At 40.1% G+C, this 27,938-nt stretch overlaps 1 protein-coding gene across 2 annotated transcripts in view; it reads left to right on the forward strand.

Moving 5' to 3' along the window:
• The window catches only part of MCTP2 (multiple C2 and transmembrane domain containing 2), a 98,941-nt gene that overhangs the window by 45,329 nt on the left and 25,674 nt on the right, over window positions 1-27,938 (forward strand). For both annotated transcript variants that reach the window (XM_053988285.1, XM_053988286.1), the window contains 3 exons: window positions 8,111-8,212; window positions 9,150-9,224; window positions 10,006-10,125. In XM_053988285.1, the coding sequence (XP_053844260.1) occupies window positions 8,111-8,212; window positions 9,150-9,224; window positions 10,006-10,125 (297 nt within the window). The remainder of the gene's footprint in view (window positions 1-8,110; window positions 8,213-9,149; window positions 9,225-10,005; window positions 10,126-27,938) is intronic.

The raw sequence follows: 27,938 nt of genomic DNA on the forward strand, positions 1-27,938 counted from the left end.
TGTGAACACGTTTAGCTGTAAGCATGGGGTTTGCTGTGAGTTGGGAGGCAGTGATGCTCTGCAGGATTTCCCTCTGCTGAGGGGATGCTGTGACAGATACTTGTGCAGTTGAGCCCTGTGCAAGAGTGCGGGGTGATGATTTGTTGTACAGACATGCTGGTGTGATTCTCGGGGTTGTCCTGTGCTGGAGTTGGACTCAAGGATCCTTGTGAGTCCCTTTCAAGTCAGGATATTCTATGATGACATTTATACTTTCCATATATAAACCAGTTCCAGCAACACAGGCTGTGGTGACATGCTTTTGGTGTGATGCTGTGGGTAATAGCACTCTCAAATAGGCAGATGGTGGATCCTGATTGAAACTGCAGAGTACAAAATTGCAGTCTTGTTTTGAAACATCCCTGTGAAAGCAGATTCACCTCTGCAGAAAGGCTGACACACATCTTCCAGGGTTAAGGCAAGAGTTTGTCTTTGAGTTTTAGAGGTTGGCTGCTGCAGGAAAAGGCAGTGATGGATTTGTGGGGCTCTGTCCCAGCAGAGATTGGAGAAACTGGAGATTTCTAGAGGGAAAGCAAAGGTCCCATCTGATCAAGGCAGGCCATATAAGCCTCGCAGCATCAATGCAGTTCAGGTAAAGGACCAGTCAAGATCAGAGAGGGGGACTGAAACATTTGGTATTTCCAAATAAATAATGAGCTGCCCGGAAGACTCTTGAACTGACTTAGAGGTTATGATCCCAAACTAAAGAATGCTTTACAATGGTAAGGAAGTAGGTCTATGTGCTCCAGTTTTGTTGTGATTTTGTCTAAATAAGAGTATTTCTAGTATATGTGAATTAAAACCAATGTGGCTTCTGAATCTCTTCACAAAAGCGTATATGCTTTCATCCACCCTGCACTGTTCTCACTGGTGTCTGAAACAGGGGAACCCCAGCAATTTGGGGATATGAAGAGCCTAAGATACAGGATCTGAGGAGTAAATACTGAGCTCTCAGTGGCCCACATGCTGTTGTACAATGTTTTTCCCTCCGTGGCTCAGACTACGTGATCTTTTTGGGGATATTTCGGATTGTTCATCTATTTTCGTAGCTTGAGTTGTCAATATCTTCTGTTTTAGAATAATATTAGAGTCAGTTGGGCATGGAGGATTATTTGATGTTTACAGGGAGGAAAAAACCTCTTAACATCTTTTATTCCATTTTTGATCACTTGGTTAATTTCTCCCCAAATCCTCGTATCTCTGATGTTACTGGAAGAGAGTGGCTGGAGCAGCTGCTCTCCTGCAGACCCAGTGCTTGCCAAATGGCCTGCATGATCGGCAGCAGGCTGTGTGGGCTCACAGTGAGAAGATGTTAGATTTGGATTTTCTGTTGATTTTATAGGCATTTGTCAAGTATCCCTTAGGAAGCATGTAACAAGGCAGAGGAGGGGAGTGCATGTGTGTGGTAATGTCCAAACTATTCAGTGTAGGTTTTTCTGTGTCCAAGGTTTGGGACAAAAAAAATAAAATAAAAATTGTTTATGCTTTCCCTTGCCAACTGATCTTCTTCCTTCCCATCCAAACTTCTCTGCCTCCTATTTCAGTCAAATCTAGTGTAAATATACTCATCTCTGCTTCTGATTAAAAACATTTTGCACCTATTAACTTGGTCTGCTCAGACAGAGAACTGTAATTTTCTAAGCTCTTTTTCTTCAAATAGGAATTTCAATGTATGTTGTCATTTTGACTGTAACTTTGAATGTATCCTTTGAACCATTTAGATAAATATACTAAAAGAGAACAAAAGTTAAAGACTCAAGGAAGCCTCATAATCATGTAGATTCAATTTCTGTATGTAATCAGACCTAATATTTGCCTGGCATTGAATTGTCTTTTGAAAGTAGATGTGCTTTTGCCATTCTTTTTTCCCGTTAAAAATGCACAAGTTTGACTTGTGAGCTGTCAGCACATGAAGTAAGTTTACTTCAGGAATTGTTCATGGATGACTAGATTCTTTTCTTAATGAAAAATTGCCTTGAATAAAGTATGTGTTGGAGGGATATGAAATGTTTAATTAATATGACACCGAATTTTGGGTTAAATGTGTTCAGTAGTGCCACGCTGGCATTTTGCAAATATGACTACACCTTCATCATCACATTAGCACAAGAATAACCTTACGGCACAAAATTCAGGGATGGTGGAATTACGTATTCTTTCCGTTCATCCTTGACTGTGATCTAGGGTTATTGCAGGAACCAAATAATAAAAATAAAAAGACGGGCAGCATGAAAAGAGTTTTAAGGTGACAAATGATGAATAAAGCTGCAAACTTCACGTCCTGGTAGATGTGATAAAGGAGAATTGGATAAATGCACATTTTGCTAGCAATAAACTGAATTTGGGGACAGAGGGAGAGAAGTTTGTAGTTTAGCTTTAACTTTTCCATGTTGATCGACCTGTTGTACTTTTTTTCTCCTGTTCCTTTTGTCAAATTACTCCTCTAAAGCAAGTGTGAGACCTCATCTCAAGCACTGCTCTGGTCAGCCACATTCACAATTTACACTAGAAAAGAAACAGATCAGTGCTACCACAGTATCCAGCAAATGGATCCCTCTTGCCAGAAGTGACCCATAGAGTATGGCCTGGCCAAGCCTTGGGCTGGGAGGGAGATTTTGAGGTGTGGGGAGTGAAAGGGAAGCCCATGAGCACTGAACAGAGCAAGCTTTTGTGCCAAAAACTGGAGAAGAACCTGGTAATGGAGAAGTAGGGCAAAAACTTTATTACTTCAAGAAAGAAGTTTGATAGGTTTTAGAAGTTTTGTAGGTTCTGGGGGACTTGAACTAATTATCAAAGAAGTCCTTTCTGTCTCTGTGTTCCTTTGTGTCCTAGATCTTAGTAAAGGAAACCGTGTGTCTTTGTGAGGGTCTGTCTTTTTTCTTCTGCTTCAAGAGACTCCTATCTCCTAGAAGGCTGCAAGTTATTAGAGACATGGGAGCATATAGTGTGCTTCAATGAATTTGAAAGCAGAGTATATCAAATATCCTCATGTAGAAAGGCCTTTTGAGTGTGGAGTTGTAGCGCAGAATGGAATGTTTTTTATCTGCTGGATTATCAGGTCAGAGTAGTCCTCAGCTGCACCCCTTTTTTCCAGCCAACAGGAAGAGGTCTATGAAATATTCTCAAATGCCAGGCAAGGTCAGTTGCCAATGATATACTGAAAGCAAGGAGTGTGCCTTTGGCAAGCTTGATTATCTAAAGGATGGCCTGGATTCAGAGAGCAGACACCTGACGATGGCACTTACTTAGCACTTGACCATAAGTGCACAGTCCTTTCCAGGAGAAAGTTTTAGCATTTGAGAAAAGTGAAATTGCTGTGTTTATGCGATGGAGGCAGCTGTGAAGTGTGCTGTCTGTTCTGACTTTTATCCTGATCATGAACCAGGATTTTTGGAATGGGGAAAAATCCCCCACCTCTCTTCCAGGGAAAACAACATCTTGTTGCTGACATTAGATTCTCCCCCAACCACTCGCTGCTCACTGAAAAAGTACCGACAGGGATGTTGTCTCAAGTATCACCTAGGATCCTTGTGCTCCCAGGGTTTTCAGCTCCTCCTCAGACTGGCTCGAAGCCCTCATATGAAAGCCCTGCCTGATTTCTTTCAGTCCATCAGTTCCATATCTCTTTGGTCTTTGGATAGCACTCCTCTGCCAAAACCCCAAATCTCCATTCCACTTTGGATCCCACAGAAGGTTATTCAAAGTGAAGGGGTAAAGAGTTTTGGGGTGAAGGAACAGGCATTTTGTACAAATTGGTTCAGTGCATATGGCAAGACTGGGGAGGAACAAAAACCTCTTTATTCACGTGCAGGTGGATCAAATATGTGGCTTGCTTTCATCTTTTCCTGGGGAAATACACTGTTTGATAAGGGGAGGTGTGTGTCTATTACAAGACAGCTTTATGTTATGCAGGGCAAATGGGATGACATTGTGCATCAGCAATGAGCTCAAGCAGGAATATCAGAGGTCCCAAATGCTTTAGATGAATTACCCTTGGAGAGTAGCCATTACCCTCTCCACACGTCACAGGTGTTGATGTACAGAGGTTTAACCCAGCGTTCTTCTGTCAGGTCATCAATATATGACATTGAATCTGCATCAAAGCTGGATACAGAGTGAAGTTTTCTTAAAATCAATGTAAAAAAAAAGCCTCTAAACCATATTTCTTTAAGACAAGAGCAATGAAAAAACACGCTTTGCTGCGTAAGGGTCCTGTCTTCTCCGTGTTTTGTGTCATATCAATCTTGGCTTTTGCTATTTCATTAAAATTCCCAAGCGGTCAGAAGGTTGTTGCTTAATAGATTTAGCATTGGCTGGCTACATCAATACTGTGTTTAGTCACATTTGTTTTACTGGGGACATCTGTGCAAAGAGTTTAGCAAATATATTCATTCATTTGAGAGGAACCTGGTGCACTTTGGACCTTGACTGGATGGTGGTCTCGTGTACCTCAACATTTCCTTCAGTTAGAGGCAACTTCAGGGAATGTTTTGCCTCAAGTGCCTCTGTAGGTTGAAATATTTATTGCAGAAAAGAATTTCAGCTTTTCTTCCAACTGATAATTTCCTTTTTGTGGTCCCGTATGGAGAAGGGATCTGATACAGAATATACAGTTCTTTCTGTGAAAATATGGATATGGTTTTGTCTTTCTGTGTTGACTCAGAAGAGGGAAATTCCCCAAATATCAGAAATTCCTATGGGATGAAAATCCAGACTATTTTTCTGATGGTGACCTTGCAAAATGCAGCATGTGGGTGTGGTAGGGACTGCTGTTCTCGTGTTAATCCCAGGGTTATGGCAGTCTTGCTTGGTGGTTGAGCCCCAATAAGCTATTAAGAAGCTTTCAGAGAATGCAGGCATTAGCATTCAGTGAGGATAATAAAGCATCATCAATAAAGGAAAAATATTGATTATGTCTCTTTAAGGTGCTTACCTGCAGATATTTTCACATTTAATTTGAATATTCCTTTCCCTTCCTTTTCCCATAAGTAGATGTTAAGCTGTTTTACACATAGATATCAGAACTACTCATTTTGACAAATCCGTGTGACATCATCAGGTTTGTAGCAAAAGATGTCTGGGTGACAGAAGAAACCTGATCTTTCTGACATTGAGGTTCATCCCATGACCCCAGCCCTGGCCGCTCTTTTCCACAGCTGGAGAGAGCATTTAAGCAGTCTTTGGGAATAGCAGAGACTGGGGGAAAGTACCCAGACAGCAGAAAGAAATAGATGCAAAATGAAATGATTGTAACTGTCTGTCTCTCAAGTTGGGGGAGAAGCTGAACAGAATCTGAACTCTGCCTCAATAACAGATGCAATGAAAATGAGGAGTATTCAAGGCTCTTTTGCATGTTTTCTTGCACGTGGGCACAGTTGAGACATGCCACCAGTGTAACCTCCATGCAGTCATGGTTCTTAGAATTACCCCGTACCTTTTGTTGAACCACGCTGCCCTAGCACAGTGCCAAAACTGTAAGGGAGTCTTTTGTTTGACTTCTTTTTTCAGTTTTTTTCCTTTTTATCCAAATGAAAATGCAGTGGAGACAGGCCATTTCATAGCCTGCCATTCTTCTCTTGTGCTTTTTTCCCTCTAAGAAAGTCTGAAGCTAAAATATCTGTATGAATGTTTAGTCCTAGGCTTTGTTATACTTGCACATCTCTTTCCAGATAGTTTGAACACTTAGAATTAAATATGCCAAATAAATCTGACTCTAAAACTTTATTTGCACTGCATTACTTCCTGCCCTGTTCAATTTAAGAATAGCAGCAACAATAATAATGACACAATTCAAGAAGTTTCCCAAGCAACCCCTATTTACAAATACAGAGGTGGAAATTACTTGTTGGTGATTTAAAACTTACTGTTTGAAACCACCTGCAGACACACCCAAAATGTTTGATTCAGCTCCAGCTCTTAAAATGAAGAGTTTTTCTCCAATGTATTTTTTTGAGTGCAGAATACCACAGTATCAGGCTCAAATAGTCAGAAACATTTTTTTCCTTTTTCTATCAACTTAGCTGTATGTCACATTTCTTTTCCTTGTGGGTTATGCTCTTGAAAGATGTAAGAAAGAAATATATCCCAAAGAATATAAAGAGGCTTTCCCACTAGCTGTTGCTTCTGGTGTAACTGGCTGAAATGTGATGAGAAATATATATACCTGAAACACAAGGAAATTCAGCTCCAAAATGAATAACCGTGGGGAATCAAAAATTAGGATATTGTGATATATACTGGACATCTGCATCTCTGCAGACACAGTGGGAATAAAGTTCATTCTATCCTGTCACAGCAGAATCCATGAATCAAAGCTCAGGCTAAACCTGTTGCTGCTTCCACCAAGGACCTCAAACCAAATCCTTCTGTCTCAGTATTCCTGCCATCAGTAAAATCATTTATCCTTTAATTTGTAAAATTTAACAAAATCACTATTTTCTGAACAAAATTTTGTTTTCATTCAGTAAATTTTTTTTTGCATTTTTTTTTCTTTTTGAAAAGGGGAAAAGTGAATTGGTGAGAAAACAGAAACCTTTATGATGGTTTGACAATGCTGAATGTGGCAGTTGGCCCGAGGACCTTCTGATGCCAGTCCACTTGGCCGTAGAAAAGGGTTTAATCACTTTGGCATCTCTTCTGCTTTGAGTCTGCAGGACTGCAAAATGTTTCTTTACCTGCCCCTTTCCTGCAGCATCCTTTGCTGCCAGCCCCAGCACTGTGTGTGCTCTCTTGTGGTGAAAGCAGAGGTGCTTTGTGATCACTTTAGTGTTACTGTTTTTATTTATTGGTATTAAATGAGTTCCACACAGGTCTCTGTAATGGTAAAGCTTTGAGAAAATAGGAAATAGCTGGAATTCCTGGCTGTACACCACTGAGGTTACAAAGTTGGTCCTTGTGAGATCCCTCTTCCTTTTCAGTCCTTAGGCAGAAATCCCATCTACCTTTTGACAGGCTGTTTTGGTATAGAAAGGGTGGAGCAACATTGGGAAAGAAAGTGACCTTTCTCTTGTCCTGTGAAATCACTTAGTTCCTATTACACCTTTTTTTTTCCTTACTCATTTCTACCATGGTTTATATGAGTGCCTCTTTTAAATGCCAGAACAGCAATAGCCATTTTAAATATGGTTGCAATTTCATGCCCCCAAATTTCCTCCGTTATCTTTAATCTTTGATCATTACAGTCCCTCAGTATAGCTTTTTGGTAAGCTGCACTTTTTTATGTTACTGCTGTTTAGAATTAACTGGTCTGCTTCCTAAAAAGCCAAATGTTTAATCAATACATATCCCACTGTGTGTAATAAATACATTTCTGCCATCATTTTTGAAGAAAGAATGCTTTTGCTTTGAGCCAAATAGTTTACAAAATGGCAAGGAAGGTATTTTGTTTTTGGGCTGGTTGGTTTTTTTTTTAATAGATGCTTAATGAGATAGGGCCAATGGGTTGATCAGAGCAGAGAAGTGGTATTGAAATTCAGGGGTGAGGTGGGGGGAGAAGTCTTTTACATGAATTTGTTAATTTTGAACATTTGTTACATTAGCATTCACTCCGCTTCAGCCGATTCATTTCTTTGGATTGCATTTGTTTGCTGGGTAATAATTTGATAACGTTGCAATAAACTAAGCATTAAGAAGTGGTTTCGTGTACTGGAGTGTGCAATAGGTAGGTAAAGTTGTTGTTTGTGGCTCTTTTCCTAAACTTTGGAAGAAAAATCCCATTTTAAACTTGTAATAACAGAGGCTGATTACTTCCCATCAACTCACTGGCTTCCAGGGCAGAATTTTCAGACTGATTATTGCGTGCAATGCTCTACTATAAAGTACAAGGTCTGAAAATTAAAGTTGGACCACAAGAGATTTAATCTGTGATTTTATAGGTCTCTAATCCAACAGTTGTTTTGTATTTCAGGCGCCGAGTATATTATCAGGGTTTGGGAGAAGTTTTTATTTTTTATTCGTTTGTGCTTGAGTTACAATTATTTATTTATTTGTTTGCAGTGTCTTTAAATTATATTGAGGATAACAGCCAGGAAAATACTGATGCTTTTTCTCTCCTCCCCACCCCAAACTATAGATTAGAAACGGTAAACAAAGTTGTTACACGCTGAAGAATAAAGACTTGGACCGTGCTTCAAAAGGAGTAATTTACTTGGAGCTGGATGTCCTTTTTAATCCTGTAAGTTGAAGTATTTTCCTTTTGCTTATCACTGGTGTAAGAAAAGTGTGAATCTGCAAGGACGAGGGTGGGGGTGATGCTTTTAAAACCAAGAGCCAAGCCAGAAAAGTCTTGTCCCCGTTGCATCTGGTGGTGGAGGGATGTTTGATGTTGTGAGTGAAGAAGATTTGGGCTGTCTGAGCTATGGCCCTTTCAGGTGGATGGGACAGAGAAGGAGCATTCCTGGAGGGACAAATAACCTAAAGCCACCTTAGGAAGGAGGTGCTGATTGCTGCAGCCACGGCTTCAGTTGCAACAGCCAAAAAAGGGCTTCAGGTTCATTTTATTATACATTACTTTTAATACCTAGTTCTCCCCTGAAAAGCTGACCAGGGATGTTCTCTTCCCAGGGTGTTGACGGGAAAATTAATGAGGCGTGGACACAGTGGTTAGTTTTTAGGTGGCTGAGTCAGTCTCAATCCTTTATGCCCTCCAGTCTTTTACTGAGTTTAACTCCTATTTATTAAGGGCATCATGGGCTGTGCCACAGCTCTGCTCCTGCTCAAGTGAGTCCAGCCTCGCCCAAGTTAAGTTGTCTGCATTTTCCTTAGCGTGGAATCATAGAATGGTTTGGTCCAAGGGACCCTAAAGCTCATCTCATTCACCCTGCCCTGCCATGGGAAGGGGCACCTTCCCCTACACCAGGTTGGTCTGAATCCTGTCCACCTGAATGGTTCCAGGGATGAGGCATCCACCCTCTCTGGCCAACCTGTGCCAGTGCCTCACCATCCTCATTGTAGCAAATATGTATTAAAAGCAACTCCTGTGTCACACAGAGTCTGGGAAGATTGAGAGATACTGAATTTCCTAATTTTCCTGAGCACTTCTGGTGCTATGAAGATGAAATAACTCCTTTAAAACTACATGGTCTCATTTTTATTAATTTTTTTCTTTCTAGATAAAAGCAAGTATTAGAACATTCAAGCCCCGAGAAAAGCGCTTTACTGAGGAGAACCGCAAATTTTCTAAAAAGGTGAAAATTTGGTCTGGGCTAAGCTTTTGTATATGTTTCTGAAAGATTTGAATTGCTGTAGCACGGTTGCAAGAACAAAACCTATTTATGCATAAAATGCTGAACACATGTAAATTCAGTGTATTTCTGTATATATTAAAAGGTTTGTTTGTGTTAACATGAAATTGCTTTCTGATCTGGCTTGCATCAGTAGTTCTGCTTTGTGCTTCAGAGTGGGGAAAATGATAGCTGTGGATTTTGCACACTTCGCAGCACTTAAAGCTCAATGAGAGCCTTATTCTCTTCTTTGTGAAGGCTAAATTCCTTATGTAAAAAGTCCATAGGATTTAAGAACAATGGCCATTATTCTTTCTAAAATTGAGAGAGAGGCCTTATAATAAATCTAAAAATCCCTATTTATTTCTATGGACTAGTCCAAAACATGTAGAAAAGAGGAGCAGACTACATTCTCTCTGTCCCTTTCCCTGAGACATTGATGTATTTTAAGAATTAAATGACGATAAAGGTAGGTTTGTATAACTGTTTTATTTAGTTTTGGCATCAGTTTGTGCCTTTTTTTTTTTTTTTTTGTAAGAGATGAGGAAAATCTGGAAGGTTTGGGTGTAATCAGAAAGCAGACAGGAGCTGGCGAATGTGTCTGAAATAGAGGCTTTATTTGCGACATGTGCCCTGGCATGCATTTGTAGCCTAAATTATCCCTTTTTCTGAAGCAATAGTAGGATATTAGTGTGTTTGATTAAACCCCTCTTCTCCTCCCCTCCTCCCACTCAATATTTATCAGATCTTATCAAGAAATGTTGATCGCGTGAAAAAAATCACCATGGCAATATGGAATACAATACAATTCCTTTGGAGCTGCTTTCTCTGGGAGTCCACGGTGAAGAGCCTGATAGCATTTGTGGTAAGTGGATTTCTTCTTTTATTGCCTGGGGCTGAGTGATCTAAGATCTGGAGTGTTCCCGTGCCTTCCTCCCCATCAGTGTTCCTGTGCCTTCCTCCCCACCAGCGCGAAGCCCTTTCTCGTTGGCTGTTGTTGCTGTTTTGTGGCTGCAGGGCAGCTTGGGCCACACTGGGCCTGGTGGGGATGGGAATGAGACCTTCAGGAGCAGCCTTTCCTGGCTTGGAGCAGAGGTATTCACCTCCTGCACTGAGCTCTGGGGATGCCCATGTCCATGGTGGGTGTTGCCGCCACGCGCAGGCTGTAAATGTGTGGCGACTCTGGAATTTTGAATTATTTTTAATTTGAAACATGGCAGCTGGGGGATAGGAAAGGCAGGAGGTGGCGGCCAAGAAGGTGATGTTGGGAGTTGCTTTTGATCTCAGTGGTGCAGTGAGCTGATGGGTTTTGTGCCTTCCATCTTCCATTGCAGTGAGGCATCACTTCACTGCAGGTTATCAATTCCTGCTCTGCCTGTGTTGGCATTGCCTGTTGCAAATTTATTCTCCTGACTGTAATAATACATTGTTTGAAAGAAAAAAAAAAAAGGAGAAGGCTGGTCACTGCACTCTGCAAACCAAAAGCCAACTTCTCCACCTGCCTATCCCACTTTCCATCTCTCTCCTTTTTCCTCTTGGTAGTAAACACCCCATTTGCAGTTTTCTCATAATCCACTCAAGCACAAAAAGATTTTGCCTGCTCTTTATTCTGCGGTGTTACATTTTCTTCATGCTTGAAATGTTTGGCATGCCATTAAAGGTTGCAAAAATCGTTTTGTGGTGGTGCAGCATGCAGAAAGAAAGTTTTTGAGTTGAGTGTTTATTAAGCAATACAACACCCACATCACTAAGATTTTCTCCTGCATTTACTGTCTGTGAATTGTAACATGCTTAAAGGATTTTTTAAGGAAAACACTTCAGTGTATTTGCCACAGATGGGTAAAGTAGACCAATCCTGATTGAAAGAAGCTTCAGAGCAAGGACAGAGGAGCTGTCTTCACCCTGTAGGTTAGAGGGATGGCTCACACAGATGAATGGGTAGGATGAAGAGGGTCTTTTCTCTCTAATTTTTTGTCTTCCTGTTTCTTGAAGTACATTCAGAAGATATTATATTATATATATTATATATAGTTAATGGCTGGAGAGCAGAGTGGTTGGTACCTCACGAAGTAAGACTGGCCGTGCAAAAGGGTTCTGTGATTGTGTCACAGATGGCCCTTCATGGGAATCAGATGGCCCTTCATGCTGGGGCTGGAAAGAGAGGGTAAAATCCCAGTGTCCATGTGCTGCCATCATTGTACAGCAGGAATCCAAGCACATATTTAAAAGGATTGCTCTTTTTCACCAAAGTGCTTGTGAAGTTACAGCTGTCAAGTTCCGTTTTCCAAACCTAGGAAAAGTCTGGAAGAGGTGGAGAGGCAGAAAAGTAAGAAGGTGGGAAAATGGGTCTATAGAAAAAGGAATTTATTCCCAGTGAAAAGGAGTATGAGCAGGTTGCCAGTTACAGGTTGATAGCATCTTTACTGGATACCATAAAACTCCTGGTTTCCTGAAAGGAAGTGGGTAATGGGAAAGGAATAAAAATACTCAACTCTAAGAATAATTACCACAGCCTTCTTCTACAACCCAAAATTTAAGTCTATCTGATTTTTCTCACATGGAGATAATTCAGCTCTGGCTCTAAAAATGAAATGCTAATTATATATATCTCTCTCTCACTATTTCCAGCGAGTGTTCGTAGTATTGAAAATACGCACACAGCATGGTAGGTGCAGCATCCCTCCCTGCCCAGTCTGTGTGGAAAATCCACTCCTCATGTGCTGATTAAAAGAGGTGAGGAGGATGCACCAAGCTTCTTTACCCATTTTTCAGCTGTGTTCATGAAACCCTTTATTGGGTTCGATGCCAGTTAGGCCCTCAAACTAGAAAATGTGTTTTTTAAAAATCATTTTGCCTTACAGATGATGTCCCTCAGGCCCCTGGCAATTACCATTTTGATCTGGTATTTCCCTTGGTTTCCCTCTACAGGTAACCCATGCCCCTTCTTCCAAGGGGGAATGAAGTGAGGGAGGAGGAGGGAGACAAGCAGGCAGTGTAATCATGAGAGCCTTGTTTTTTTCAACAGTCAGACAAAACCCACTGCCAGACAGATAAAATGTTTGTGAGGTTGTCAGAGGACAGCAATAGCCAAGGACATGGAATCTTTCACCTTCCTGTTTCAGTGTTCTCTCCCCTTAGTGCGACAGCTCGTGTGTGTGACAAGGACACCAGCTGCTTTTGGGGGTGTAAGAGAAAAAGAGGGACAGGTAAAGAGGGAGGAAACAGAGAACAGCACAGGCAGGACACGAGTGAATGAGAAAAATGCTCTCACTCCGTTTCCTCATTTATAAGATTCATCATCCCAGGCTAAATTTCTTTTTTAGGATGTAATGGTGAGAGGAGACAGTCCCAAGAACATGTGAGTAGAGTAGATGAATTTTTTTGTGCTTTAAAAATGTAATCACATTTTTCATCAGTGTTCTGTGCTTTTAATCTGATGATTTTTCATCTGAGTTAATTGTATAGGCACAGAGGACACTGGGCTCTGCTGAAGCACATGTAAAATCAGGCTTTTGTCAAGTTTAGAGGTTTAGGAAAGAGGGTTGAAAGGGAGGTGAGATGAAGAGCAAATTTTCACTTCTGGTGATGTTTGCCCTGTGCATAAAGGGTTTAGTGGAAATGGTGTTACACAACTAGAGAAAACATCCTGGGTCAGAGGAAAGGGTCACACAGGATTTCTGGCTTCTTCATGGTTTACCTCTCTTCACTGATCTGGTGTGATCACACATGGTTGTGTCTGCCTGGGAATATCAGGAATATTCCCCCATGTGAAGAATGTTGCCTGTAGAGTTGACAGTGTTCATATACCAAGAGATACCTTTAAGCACTTTATGTATTCTTCTTCATCAGTTCAGGGTTTGGGGGGATTTGTAGATTTTTAAGACCAAAAAGACCTTCAAACATCCCTTTCTGTTTAATCCTGGCACAGTTATCTCTGTGTTCAACCCAGTATGTTGTGTTTTGATTGAAACATACATCACAAAAAGGTCTTTATTTTGAAGATACCTGGACACATAGTCCAGTACATCCCTGTATGGTCCTTCTCGTGCCTGACACGCTCCATATCCTACCTTGGACAATTTTCTACCATTTTGCAGTCTTGATGTTGTAGTTTTAGCCTGGTTCTCTTCACTCGTTCCTTGTCACACTTTCCTCCATTGAGACATCACTTCCACACAGCATTACTGGTGTCCAAAAGCTGGAGTTGTGTCCTGCAATGTGCCTGGGGGAATGTTCTGCTCACAACTCAGCTTTTATGTCTGATTATAACCTGTTTGTTTTTCCCACTCATGCATACAAAAACTTGTCTTCTTACCTTCTTGTTGCACATTTAAACAAAATTTTTGAACCTTCCTTCTGTATGCAAACACTCCCTGCCTGCTCTGCTCCCCCTTTGCTGGTTGTGGGAGTGAGGTCTGTAATAACCAAATCATTCTTACTGTATTATATGTATTTTTAAAATATTTAAAAGTTAATTTTAGTCACAATGATTTTCATGAGGAATTATGCATCATTGCACATTGTGCTTGTGATTTTATACAACATAATTACACCTTCTATTGACAGTTTTCTCTGCATTAATGGTAATTATGCCATTTAATGAAATTACAGTAATTGCATTAAAAAAGATAAGCTGGTGCAAATTAAAAGGATATATTGACTGGAATTTTTACTATCATATATATATTTTTTTACAGTTTGTATGATAGTTGCAAGAGACGTTGACAGGATGAGGCAAACGATGGGAAACCAGCCACCAGAGCACCTCTGGTGTGGCTGGCAGTGCTGCTGCTGGATTCCTTCAGGGTCCCTGCACACTCACCCATGCCAGAATACTTCATTTTCACTGGCAGCATTTCCCACTCTATCAAGTTCAGGCTTCTTGCTGATCCAGGCTGCTGCCAGGGTGGGGACAGGTGGGAGTGATTTTTCCAGCTCATCCCTTGCTGGCAGCAGGGGCCAGCCAGACAAGGAATGCAGCAGGCACAGGCAGTATTTATTTATTTTGCAGTGACATTGCACTGTGTCTACTAATTATTTTATGGTGGCTTCGTACTGGGAGGAAGGGGAGGAGTGTGTGGTGATGCAGCATAATGTGTTGGAAATGTGGGGCTTCTGGTCAAACTCCCTGCAGCTATTTAATGTGGGCAGCTGGGAAAATGACAGGCATGGGGTCATTTTGGAGTGCTTTGGGCTTCCCAGGAAGCTGGCTGATGGAAGATTGAGGAAGCCCTTGGGGTTGTGGATGCCAGCAGCACAGCCCAAATATAAACTTTTGTGCTCCTTGCTGCAGAGGTGGGATTTTGTCACTCTTCTCCATTGAGATCTCCAAAGCTCTTTAATCCCAGAGGGAGCTCGAGGATGCCTGGTTTTGGGCACTGCCTTGTTGGGCTGTGGGAGCTTGGAAGGCTGAGGGGCCCCAGGGCTGGCTGGGTGAGGCTGCAGGGATGTGCACTGCTCTGCCAGTTTGCTTCAGGTCTGACCTGGGGCAGTAGCAGAGAGAGAGGACAGAGCCTGCAGCCTGTGAACTTCTGGGCATCTCTGCTGAGTGTGTGATGGAGCACTCTGCCACTTCAGCTCCTGATACAGGAGCTGGATCTGAGCCCAGCTAAACTCATCTCAGAGAGAAGATACCAATCATCTTATTAGACATGAACAATTTTTGATCCCTGTTGAGCTGGGCTATATTTATAGTGATGAACTACGGGCAAAAGGCCATTGGCTTGTTGACAGTGTCCTCTAAAATTGCTAATTGCCTATCAGTAAGAGGGAAATGTTCTTAATCCCCTCAGGAATGGTATTTGTTAACTCAAAATCTGAGCCTTCTGGAGTTTACTTGGGGTAAATCTCTCATTCTGTATGTGGACGAGTGTGTCCTGCATGTTATGGTTTGGCTTTCCTGAGCAAAGCACAAAATGTTCCAGCCCAGTTTGTACTGAGCATAATTCAACCCTGGACATGACAACAATATACGGGTAAAACATCCAATTTAACTCCTGCATTGTTTTGCAACACAGTGATTTACTTTATTGTATTTTTCCCTTGATGGGAGGGGAGTTATAGATCAATAAGAGGAAATTCTTGGGATGAAAGTTTCACAGGGAGCATGTGAAATCTATGGAGAAGAGAGACCAGTAGCAGCTATGCAATAAGATAGAGACTGAGTCACTGAACCTCTCTTGCACCTCTGGCCAGCCAAGCAGAGGAGAGAGGTTTAATTTGACTGAGTATTTACTAGTAGGTGGTAATAACTCATTCTTCTATAGGGTGGGGAAGCAAGATGTGCTCACATGAGCTTTCTTATTTCTTATTCTTATTAAATATTTCTTATTTTCCCTATGGATTGTCTGCTAATTTTGAACAAGCAGTTCCCTGATACAAAACACAAACCACCCTGCCATGACTGGCAGTGTAACTGATGAAAGGGTATAGTCTTTTTTCTCCCCCTGTCCACCCCCCCCCCCCCCCCCCCCCCGTTTTTTAATCCTCACAGCTGAAGATGAAATATAAATCATTGTTCCCAAACTGTTCGGGAACAGCATTAAAGTAATGGTAGATTAAAATGTCTCCACATTAAAAAACTAAATAAAATGAATAGATGTAATCCTAAAGAGAGAAGAATGAGTATTCTTCAAACACTGAATAGGGAACTTGGAAGAAGAAAAAAACTTTAAAAAAAGAAGAAGGAAAAAAGTATTAATGCAAAAGAGATGCTCTTTACATCCGCTTTACTGTAGAGCTTTTGCTAAGGGCTGTTCTCAGCCCATTTGCAGCTTGTGTTTTGCTGCAGTTTTAAAGAAGCCGTCGGCAAAGTAAGGAAGGCAGTTTCTATTTAAATAGGGGAGCTGTAAAATATCCCTGCTACAGAAATTCCTTCATGTTCAGGCTAGAGCTGGTGCTGAAGGAGCAGCAAGAGGCAGGTTTCAGGAATTACACCTAGTAAGTAATTCTTCAGAGCCCCCAACATTTCTTCCCCTTTTCCCCTCTGCAAATCCCTGGCAAAGGCACATCTTTAAAATCGTTGTCTCGAACTCCGGTGAAAAGGCTGGAGTGGAGAGGTGTGTTTTTATTTCAGGCTGTTACATCCCAATAGAAGTATTTTCCTAATGAAGGAGGAAACGTTTATATCCTGCTTCCCCCTGGCTGCTCGTGGCAGTGCCTGTGCAAAGGCACCAGTTCTGGAGCAAAGCTGTCAGGAGCACGTTACCTGACACAAGTGGCTGCTCAGATGAGAAACAGGCTTCTCCAGACAATTAAAGGGGATGGTTTCACCCTTTCCCCCTGCAATTTTTACGTTTCCACTATTATTCTTCTGTGGTTGAGGGGAAATACAATTTAAGCTTGAGATCCCAGACTTTGCTTTGCTGCAGCAGTTAAAATTCCTGGAATGGCAACAGTGATGTTGACGATGCTGAGAGACACACAGCAAAGTAAACACATGTTATTTCCAGCTCTTTCAAAAATGCAAGAACAAACAAGGACAAAGTTAATAGGGAAATAACCACTTTGAGCTTTGACAACACAATAAACAAGATTTAAAAAGCAGAGTTTGAAGCTTTGGAGTCAGGGTGAGATGGAGCTGAGCAGAGACCAGTACAAATATCCCTTTTAACTCTGAAAAAGATGGATGGCCTTATGTTTCCAGCTCAGGAGTTTTGGGGATTTGCTTCTTACCAGTGGAATGTTCCAAAATAAAAATAAAAGCAAAACTATGTTTTGCATCTGAGGAGTCATTTCCTCTGTGTGTGCTTAACAAGACATTTACCTATATAGGAATTCCCTTGATTTTGGGGCTGGGGATTTTCCTCTTAAATTACGCTGTGCTGATATTTTTGAGGCTTTCTGTGTCATGTACTCAAAACTTGAATGCATCACACGGAAATGATTCCCTCAGCCCTGGTAATGAGAGAGACCGAAATCACTGCCTCTCACTCTTTAATTGCATTTTGTTGGGTTTAATTGATGATAAAGCCTTTTAATACCTTGGCTGTGTGTGTTCAACTCTGTGGTCCAAGTATTTGGGTAAAAGAACAGTCCTGATGCAGGATAAGCCTCTGTGCAGCTGGTCAGCAGGAATGTGTATGCAGGCATCCAGTCGAGAATTAAGGCAAGGAGAAAGAAATTCAGCTTTGTTATAGAATGTGGATTTATCCCTAGAAGGTGTTGGTGCTAAGACAGCTGAATAGATACGTGTGTCTGTCAGTCTCCCAAACCAGATTGTCATGTAGTTTTCATCTCTTTGGCTATTTAATGACAGCCCACAAAGCCAACATCAAATGTGGGAACGTTTTATCTAATTAAAAAAAAATAAAAAGGCAAATGAAAAAGGGCTCTTTCTAGCTAAAACCTGAACTAAAGGCATCCACAAATTCTTCTTCCTCCCTTTGTGCTCAAGTTGCAACCTGTTGGGAAACTCTGCTCAGTGCTTGCATTTCCAGCTAATTTGATATCGCCTTTTTTTTTTTTTTTTTTGGTTGTTGAAGCTTTGTCATTTGTTTCGAAGCTGTCATTTTTATTAGTCTCCCTGGCTGATCTTTTTGGGCTCTCGTCAGGTGGTGTGTGTTCTCCATTGTCTGCCTGGTCTTGGCAAGCTGTAGGTCCTTTTATTGCCATATGACGTGGGCGTGCTTGCAGCAGTAGCCTGTAATTATACCCACCACAGGTGACAGTTACAAGAGAGCTTTGGTAATAATTTTAGCTGCCTGATCTGATGTTTATGAAGAGCAAACCCTCTTTGTGGTCTGGCTGGAGTTTGCTATATTGTGTTGTACTTCCACCGTTTGACTTGTGGAGCCTTTTAATTTTTTTTTTAAATTTTATTTTTTACTTTCTTTTATATATAACATCTTGTGTCTTTCCAAGTCCTGAAGTTTTGCAAAAGATTGTTGTTGATCTTGTGCTATTTTGTACTTTTCCTGTTTATTTTTGCATGCCTTGTATTTATTTTGCTTTGCTCAGCACAGTAAAATAATACTCTTGCCTGTTGCTGGGTTTATTTGTATATTTAACACTGCTGAACTCCTGTATCTAACGCCTCACTAGCAGATATTATGTGTTTTCCCAACTGTGAGAGTAATCACACATTAGCATTTAATTATTTATTTATTTCTTTACCTTTGGCTATTATTTAACTGTTTTAGAAAAGGTGAAATTCTCTCTCCAGCAAGGCAGCACTGGTTACATTACTGCTAACAAAATTGCAAAACTTGGATTATGTCAAAGGTGAATTTAGCTCATGATTTTCATGGTTACCTTACAAACCTCTATTCTGATTTTAGGAGTTTGCCACAAAAAAATCTGGACAAGGCTGACATGCCCACTGCCTGAAAGCTGTTTTTTCTCTTGTGCTGTATTTCTTTTTGCAGTCTTAAATTCTTTAGAGGAACTTGAGATTAAAACTCATGGGCATCTTCTGAATTTTTGATTCTTATCACAAGATTCTGACTTGTAATTCTTCTGAATTGAGTGGCAAGTTGAAAACCAAGAGAAATTTATCTGCAATAGTTTGCTATCTTATCTGATCCTAAAGAGATGGTTTTCCATGTCAGGATTCAGTAATTTTCATTTTCCCAATTTGCCTGGTGCTTTTTCTGAAAGTTCACTTTATTCATAGACTAGAAATTGCATAAACAAAGATGAAATTAGTATTCTGAGTTGAATGAATGTTGCATCTGCGTGAGACTCATTAAACAGGAGTGTGAGACAGAAGCTACTTACCCACCACTATTGGAAATACCAGAATTTGAGAAGCTTATTTGTAAAATTCCCAAAGTTGGCATGGATTTAGACTCTGCAAGCTGTATGGGAAAAACATACGGCTCAGCCCAAACAAACAAACAAAAAATGCAGGAAACCCATGTAGGATAAAAAAGGTATATATAAGGAAGAAAAAATTGCATTAAAATTAAAAATTCTTATACTTAGTGTGCTCCTTTTTTCCCCACCAGAGCCACAGGTGTATTGATTTTCTTTCAGTCAGCATCTGCTTGGGTTTGTTTCATTATTCACATTACTTTGACCTGACACCTCTTAGAAAGTACTTTAAAGCACTCAGTTTTGCAGGAAAATTGTAGACATTGACTATTATCCCCCATGTCATTTGTGGAACACCCCTATCAGTGTGGGCTTTTTTTTCTTTTAATTTTAAAAAGGTAGGTTTTTTTTCTTTCTTTTTTTTTTTTTTAATGCAAATGTAGTCTTAGAGCAACACTGCATTCCCCTGAAGCATAGAGGAAGTTTTTATTCTTCCAAAATGGGGCAATGAGTAGAGGCACATCTGTAGGTGGATTAAATCACTGTAACTCCATTAGCTTCAGCAAACGTGTTCTTTAATATCAGTTAAAAATCTACATCCTCGTTTTGGGCAAAAATCCTGTGTGAATAGAATGATCAGGTTTTCTGAGAGGAGGAAAAGCCTGTAGATGGCGATGGACCCTCAGGAATGAGCCAGCTCTGGCATTCAGGCTTTTGTCAGATTTTTCTGGCAGGTTTTCTTTCTCTTGCTTGAACTATTTTATTTTTAATTTAATTCACCCTTTCTCTCAGTGCTAATGTAACACTAGTTGCAGAAATCGTGACAACTGGAAGAAATTTCCTATTTGAAGGTAATGCAACATTTGGTTTTATGAGGGAGACAGATACACCTTGAGGGATTTCTCTTAAGGCGTTTGCTTGTCAGGCTTTTTTTTTTTCCTTTTTTTTCTTTTAAATAAGAAATAGTTGGATCCTTTACAAGTTCTGAAATAAAAAGAGATTAGTAGAGAAGCTGCAGAGCAAATACACTTTTTTAAAAAGCCTGGTCTCATTTAACTATACTTTATTAGCAACTAAGATGTGCTTTAACGTAGAGGTAATTCTTAAGTAACCAGAAAGTTCTTGGGTTGTTTCAGGATAGCAGTAATAGTAAAAATACCTTAAATCAGGGTGTGTCCCTTACTTTTTTTTAATTATTCAGTTGGAAATAAATGTGGAGTAGTGGGATGACTGCAAAATCCCAGAAATCTGATTTAAAAAAAAAATCTTTACTATTAATTATGTATAAATTTGACTGCTTCCCCAGTAAAGGTTTGCACTGCTACCAATAACATCAATAGAGTTTTGATCTCTTCCCCCACAACTCCATGATAATTAAATCTGTTATTCTTAATTGTAGTCAAGCTTAGCTGGTTTCTTTTGGTGTTTTTTTCTGTGTGTTTTCTTTTTTCTTTTTTAAAGGTAGTGCTGTGATTTTGAGAAGTGTTAATAAATATGTAAAACATGTAGTGTTTTGTACCAGTCTAATATGCTGATTTATTTTACCTTTAGCATTACCCGTGTATAAAGTCAGCATGTTTACTGAGAGATGAGTGCCAAAGGTGAGCAAAAGGCTTCACTAAAACAGCCTTTAACTACTTTGCTAGCTCAGGTTCAGAACTTTCTACTTTTGTTTTGGGAGAAGTCGCTGTCTTCTGTACTTCCCTTCAGCTTTCATCTTTTAATGGAAGAGAAGAGCAGCACATCTCTGTATCAAAGCCAATTGTCAGCTTTCATTAGATGCATTCTATTGTTTGTTCAGATTAGAAATAACTGCATTACACTTTGACTTTGAAGGCTTGCTTGTTTTTAAATATACTGGGTATATGTGACCTTTTTGTCATTTGTGATGCACTTGGCTTGGCAAATTTGAGATACCCATTTCAACAGCAGCCAAACCTTTTTATAATGCAGGTACTCCACAAAAAAGCACTTTTTGTAGGTCTAGAAAAGTAAAACAAAATCCTGCTGCTAATGAAAAACATTAATAGCCTCATCTAAATATTTTTAGCCATAAGGGTACCTCAATGCATTGCATGGGGGGGAGAGCCCCCAGTGCTTAGGGAGATTGCAGCACCCATTTTTTAGCAGTGGGTGGGAATCCAGTGAGCTGATTTTACCCTCCCATTATGTATTGGCCATAGGAGATGTGGCTTCTGTCAGAACATGATGGCAAGACAGTCTAATTCCATTAAAAATTTTGCACTAAGCAAATTTTCTTAAAATGTTTAGAATATTAAATGGGAAATGCATAATTGATACAGTGATATTAGCTTTTTTTTTTAACTGAACATGCCCATCAGGAATGAGATGATGACTTGTTCTAGCAGTTAAGAAAACTTCCCCAGATACTTCGATGTACACATTTGGGAAAATTAGTTGCAATGATATATTTCAATTTCCTTAATAAACTAGACCTGTCTTCCTAATTCCCTTTCCCTTAAGTCCCTCTGCAGGGGTTAAGAAATGAAGTATTTTGAAATTATTATCAGATAACTGTTTCTATGAATAAAAGAATAATCTAAGCTTTTTTCTTTTTTTTTCCCAAAAAATAGATTTATATTCCAAAGCTGGGAAATAAACAGTGGCAGTAGAAAGGAAATACGAGATTAATAAAAATGAAGACATTTTGCAGAGCTACTCTGGATGGCTTTAATCTTGTTTTGTTTCTTTTTCTTTCTTTTTTTTTTTCCTCCTTCTTCTGGGAAGTAGTACTTCTGCAGCAGCATGCATTGCTATGAAAGCAATTCCTGCTTTTTTTTTTTTAAAGTTATATGAATACTGGCAGAGCCAGTGGTCCTTTAGTGCCCAATGAATCCTCTCACTCATGGATACCTATGGTAAGACACAGAGTGGGATGAGATCAAATGCTCTGGTTAAAAAGCCTTAGGGAAGCATTATGTGTCTGAGGTCTGATCTATTGTCTGGGAGGTCGGAGAGTGTTAATGCACTCTGCAAAGATTAAACTCCCTCTCTAATTGCTGCAACACTTCCTTAAAGGATTTAAACAGTCAGGGAAGGTGATGCTCCTTGTCAATTTTTGTCTTCTGACAGCTGTTGAAGTTTATCTGTCTTTCCAGGGAGACCACTAGATCATGCAAAAACCCAGCAGTGGCAAAAGCACAGACCCCACATTAGGACTGAGAGCAGTGAATGCTGCTATTTACAACTATTTCAGCTTTTAAATAAGTCCTGAGACCAGGGTTGCTCCTACATTGCCATGCCACTTACTTTTGATTATAGGAGTTCCTGAAGTCCCATTAAAAGTTTAACTGCTGAATTTGGTGAAAAGTCACCCTTTTAGCTGGGAAATGCTCATGTTATGGTCTCCATCCCTTCTTGCTGGGCTGGTGCTTCCCCAGTACATCTCTGTGGGACCGAGTCAGGCACTCACAGCCACAACTTGTTTATCCCAGGGCAGTGCCACACCTCAGCTGCTGTGAGACCCTCTGCTATTTACTCCCAAAATTTTCCTCTCCCTCAGTAAGTCTGGTTAGCATTGGAGTTCTCTTGGTCCATAAAACTGAAACAAAAATGCACTCAGAAAGCTGGCAAAGCTCAAGGCAGGAAAGTTTTTCTGCTTCTGAACCAGAATGTCCATACTGAGAAGTACCTGTAGGTGTGGTAAAAAAGCAGTGTCACTGGTTTTTTGAAGCAAAAGAGAAATTTGCCCAGTGGATCAGAACCAGTTTATTATTTGAAATATAAATATTTGAAATAGAGATATTTGAACTATATCTAGAACCAGTCTAGATATTTGAAATAGCTTTCATTTGCAAAGGATGCTGCTTTTGCTTGGAAAGTACTTTAAGGCCAAGGGATGGAAAGAAAAGGTAAATGTTACTGACAAAGGAGAAGCATGGCTCCACCCCAGGAGAACTTGGGAGATTTAATATTTCTGCAACAAGGCCGTGGTATCCTCACGTTCACAGTAGGGTAGCATTACTGTAACAAGAGTGGAATTTGACCCATCTTTTTCAAAATGCCCGTTCCTGTTTCACAGACAGATGTGAGTGTGTCCTGTTTCACTGCAGCTCACACAATGTGACAGGTCCTGCCGACCAGAGAGCCATCCTGTAGTTATTTTTTCTTTTATGGTGGATCAGAAGCATTTCAATTTGATAGTGTCTGTGTTTTGCTAGTCTTGCAGCATCTAAATGTGTTGGTGCATCGAATCCATTTCACACATAAATGTATAAATATGACCTATATAAATATACATATATTCAATGCCTCTTTTCTAGACTCTGAGCAGATGAGTAATACAGCTGTTCAAAGGAGAAAAAGATTTTTTCTTTCTTTCCTTTTTTTTTTTTTTTAAAGCCCTCTTGGCTCTGAATCGGAAATTGAGGAGCAGAATTCATCAAGTGTATTCTGATCGTTCTCAGATGGGTAGTTCCTCCTTCCCTTCCTGCATAGCATGTTCCTTTGCACTGTTGCTATATTACATGAAATGTTTCATCTGTATATAAAAATTAAAAATTCAAACAAAAATCTGGCCCACATGAAGAACAGGCCCTTTGGGCATATGGTTCATTATGCATATTCGTTTAATTACTAAAACACTTGGGATGTCTCTACTGCCCTTGCTTTCAACTTGTAAAGTTGGATCTGTTCTGCAGCACAGAATATGTTGAACAGGCATGTGTCATAAAGGACTTCAGTTTTCTCCTACTTCAAACTCTATATACTGTTCTTGGCTGAATCGTTAGAATTTACCGATTATTAGTTCAATCCACTGCATCAAAACAGCATTTCGGGATCTCTTTTCTCCTAACACCTTCTCTAACCCCAAAAAAGTAAGTTTTACAGTGGTTCAGAGTTGTGTTTAGTGTTGAAGTAATGTGAGACTCAGGATTTAGATTTCAGGCACATTCCCTCAAAGCACCTAAAGCTGCATGTTGAGGCTGTATAACTTTTATTAGCTAGGAAGGGATTGCTGTGATAGTGTGACTTTAATTGATTTTCAGGGCAAACAGGTGGTGATGGTTTAGGCATCCCCCAGTCTCCTGCCATTCCTAATTTGGAGTTGCACCTATAATAGCTTTATTAAAATAAACAATCTTCTGGCTTTAGTTTTACCTGAACAGCTGCCTGAAATTGCGTGAGTCTTGCAATTTTTTTTTTTTTTTTCAAGATTATTCTGTGTTTCGGAAAGGAAGATGCTACAGGTCTGCTGGTGGAAAATCTCTATTACATAGTCATGCTGTCAATATACAGGGGGTGTTTTTGTGTGTCACTGCTGTTAGCTTACAATGGTAACATATCCAGGGTATAATTACAGTGAGCCTCAGTCAGCTCCATGCATTTGTTCCGTAATGCAGCAATTTTGTCACACTGCAGATTATGAACCTGCTGGAATTGTTTAAGTGTTGTGTAATCACACTCTTCCTGGTGTCCTGGGTGTGTGTCAGGTGTGGGGAGGGCTGGGATTCAATTGTGAACTGCATTTCTCCTCTTCACTGTGGGAAATCTATCCCAGGCAGATAAAGAGACTTTCTGGGCTCTGGCATGGGGTTATGTTGGAGAATCCCAGGTACAGCTTAAGGACAGAGGATAAATAATCTGGAATTCTTTGCCTGAAAGGATGTAATGTATGTACTTGAGAAGTGTTTTTAGATTTCTGGGTTTGTGGTCTTGGTTTACTGGTCTGGGATTTTTAAAAATTATTGTTTTGTTCCTTTGCTCTGTTTCTGGAAATGTTTTTTTTTGGGTTGGAGGTTTTGGAAAAGCGGATACCAGGCAATTTTGCACCAATGGCGCTTTAATCATCTATTCCTCATTTGACTGGGTTTACTGCCAGGTTCTACAAACCTGGGTTTTGATTTTTTTCTTTTTTCCCTTGTACCAGAGATGCCAGGGAAGTAACCTTATGTGTGATTCTCACTGAACACAGTCTAATTTAACATGTTTGCTTTATTAGAGAGCCCTTTTTCCTTTACCCATTCAGCTCTAATTTACATTATGAACGTGAAGGGAGAGTCATTAAAGTAGTTTAAACATATCATTTAAGACTCCCATTTGTTACCAATTGGAACCCAGTTGAGAGCCCAAATTTAAGAGCACTTCTACCACCACTCCTTCCACTGCTGAGCAATTACGTCACCATCTGTCCCTTGCTGCTAATGTTTCTCAAAATGTTAACAAATACATCTCCAAATAAGTGGACATTTATCAGCTCAGCTAATGATAATTCTTTTTCATGACCTTTTTAAGGTGTTCACCTTATCCAGAATAAATAAAATTTGCCTACATTTTTTGCCTTCTTTTAAATAGCCCAAATATTTTTTTCTGATGCTTTTTGGAAGAATTATTTACTATAAGATCAGGCTTTTAACTTGCATAGTGCCTGTCTTCCCTGCAAATAGATTATAACTTTGTGTATGAGAATAATTCTAGAGCTATGACCCTGCTGATAAACAAACCAAAACATTAGGATTAAAAATGACTATTTAATTTATCCATGATATAAAACCACAGAATTTTTTTTTTAACTTGCATGCCACCCCTTCTTTGTTTTGGGATCTTCTCCAGTCACCTTAGTCTGTGATAGTAACCCCATTTAGAAATAGCATGCAGATTTATTCTCCTGGCCTATCCCCAGAGGACTACCCCAAAACATAGAAAATTGTTGTAATACTTTTTTTTTTCTTTTCTTTCTGATTTTAAGCTTTATTGCTTGAGGGTCTTAACTGTATTTTCCTTGGCACAGGAAATGTAAAATACGTTAGATAAAAGCATGAGGGAAAAATTAGACCAGTCAGCATGTTGGCAAACAGCTATTTCTTCAGTGTCTGCCGCCTAAAAGGATTTGAAATCTTTTACTCTAAAACTGTTGTACATACATAAATATAGAACCAAAAACTCGTGTTGGAGCTGACTTTGGTTTAACCTCTTATAGGGATTAGAGATAAAGTAGGAGCCACAAGAAAATTGGACAGGGACACCCACTGGACTCATGGGTGTTGGCTTTGAGGGTTAAATGCACATATTTTAGAGGACAGAGGTGACACCCCCAGGCATGCACCCCTTTGTGTTGGAAATTATCATCCACACTGACCAATGTGCCAGGTAATTGTCAAATAGCTGGAATGCAATATAGAAATCTTAACTTACACACAGACTTTACAAGTGGTAAGTTCAGTGAAATAAATTTAGACTGAGTGCCTCTTCCCTGACCTCCTCATTACAGAAATATATCCACGGATCTTGGTTCCACTTTTCTCAGCTGGGTAACCTCATTAACGTAATGAAAATAATCAGAATAAAAGAAAAGCGTCGCTTTTTAATTAGCTTAGTTTTTGTTTTGTTGTTATCTCTTTCTGATTCCAGGCATTGTTATGAGTAGGGGATAAATCCATTGAACGTGTTAATGACAACAGTAATTCAGGCTCAGAGTGGGGACATTTTGTAAGTGTTTGCAGTCTTGAGTGTAGCATCCCAACCTTCCCTGATGGAGTTTCCGACGGCAGTGTCCCAAGAGGATGGTGGAGAACAGATTGCAATATTGTCAGCTCTTCTGATTTCTCTGCGACTTTTGCAGAACATGCTTCTTCTTAAAGCACTATTTCTTAAGAGTCCTGTGATTGCACATGAATCACAGCTTTCATTTAAAACACAAATGAGTCTCTACTTCCTACCAGCAGCAGAGAAAATGAGATCCCCCTGAAGAGTCTAAATCAGGCAATGACAAAAAAGGCCCTAACACATATTGACTTAAACAGTATGAGTTTTTTTGCATGTTTTTGGGACTATTTTTGTTGGTTTTGCATTTCTCTCTCTTTTTTTTTTTTTTTTTTTGGGACTGGGGAACATTTTTTTTTTTTTCTTTAGCTTTTAAATACTTGGTAAAATTGTGACCATGCTGACCAGAGTTCCCATCCTCCTCCACAGGCTTTATTCTTTTGCTCCTTTTTCTTGTTGAACCCTCACACGTGATATAAATTGTCAAGCACCAGTTGGGTACTTTCCAGCAAGTTGGACCCCCCCTTTTCCTCCTTGAGCTCATCCTGGGCCATTCACTCAGCAAGATGCAGTTGGGAAAAGAAGAGCTGGGATGTGGATATGGCAGCAGAACATTGCTTTGTGTCATTTAGCCTGTGCAGACAACCATGGCTTGTTTGTTATCCAAAGCATTACCTGAGGAAAAAACCCATTCGGTTCACGCACATGGTAACAAATTGTGCTAACGTATCCTTTATTTCTACCTCTTGCTTCTGTGCAGTCACACGTTAGGCAGACTGAGATTTTTTGGGGCACAGTTTGATTCTTTGGTTTGGCTTTTGGGATGTTTAAGTGGATTTTTTGTGTCTTTGTTTTTAGATTCCGGTTGTGCTCACACTTGCTTCAAAGAGCTTTTTGCCTTGTGGTACACCCTTAAAAAAATTAGTAAGTTGTGTGCTGGTGTGTGGAGCAATACAGAGATGATTTGTAATGTGGCATAAATATTTAAAGCCCTCTGTTCCTTCAGGTCATTTTTGATTTTGGTCGTTGCCGTTCAATACAGCGCACGTTCCACGCTGCCGTTGAGATGCTCCCCGTTCTTCTGCCAGGGACACAAAAAACAAATTGAATCTAAAGTAAATAGGTTTCTTCTGCCAGTGCTGGTTTATTTAAGTGTAATTTCTCTTCCTGCCACGTTCTCCAGTACTGCATTGCAATGAGGAAGTGACTCTGCTCAGAGCTGACCCTCCTTGAGCTCCAGTTTCGTGGCTGTGAAGTGCAGTAAGAGCACACTGTGAGGTGAGGGAGCATCAGGTAGATGTGGGAAGGAGAGTTTCAGTCACAATGACTCTGGAATGCATATTTAGTGGAGGATCTTTAGTGGGAAGTACGTGCTACTTGGTTTCCTCAACCTTTTTTTGCTGTGCCTTGAGATGGGGCTGT

This window comes from Vidua macroura, chromosome 12 (genome assembly GCF_024509145.1).
Source record: "Vidua macroura isolate BioBank_ID:100142 chromosome 12, ASM2450914v1, whole genome shotgun sequence".
In the NCBI taxonomy this organism is placed as follows: Eukaryota; Metazoa; Chordata; class Aves; order Passeriformes; family Viduidae; genus Vidua; species Vidua macroura.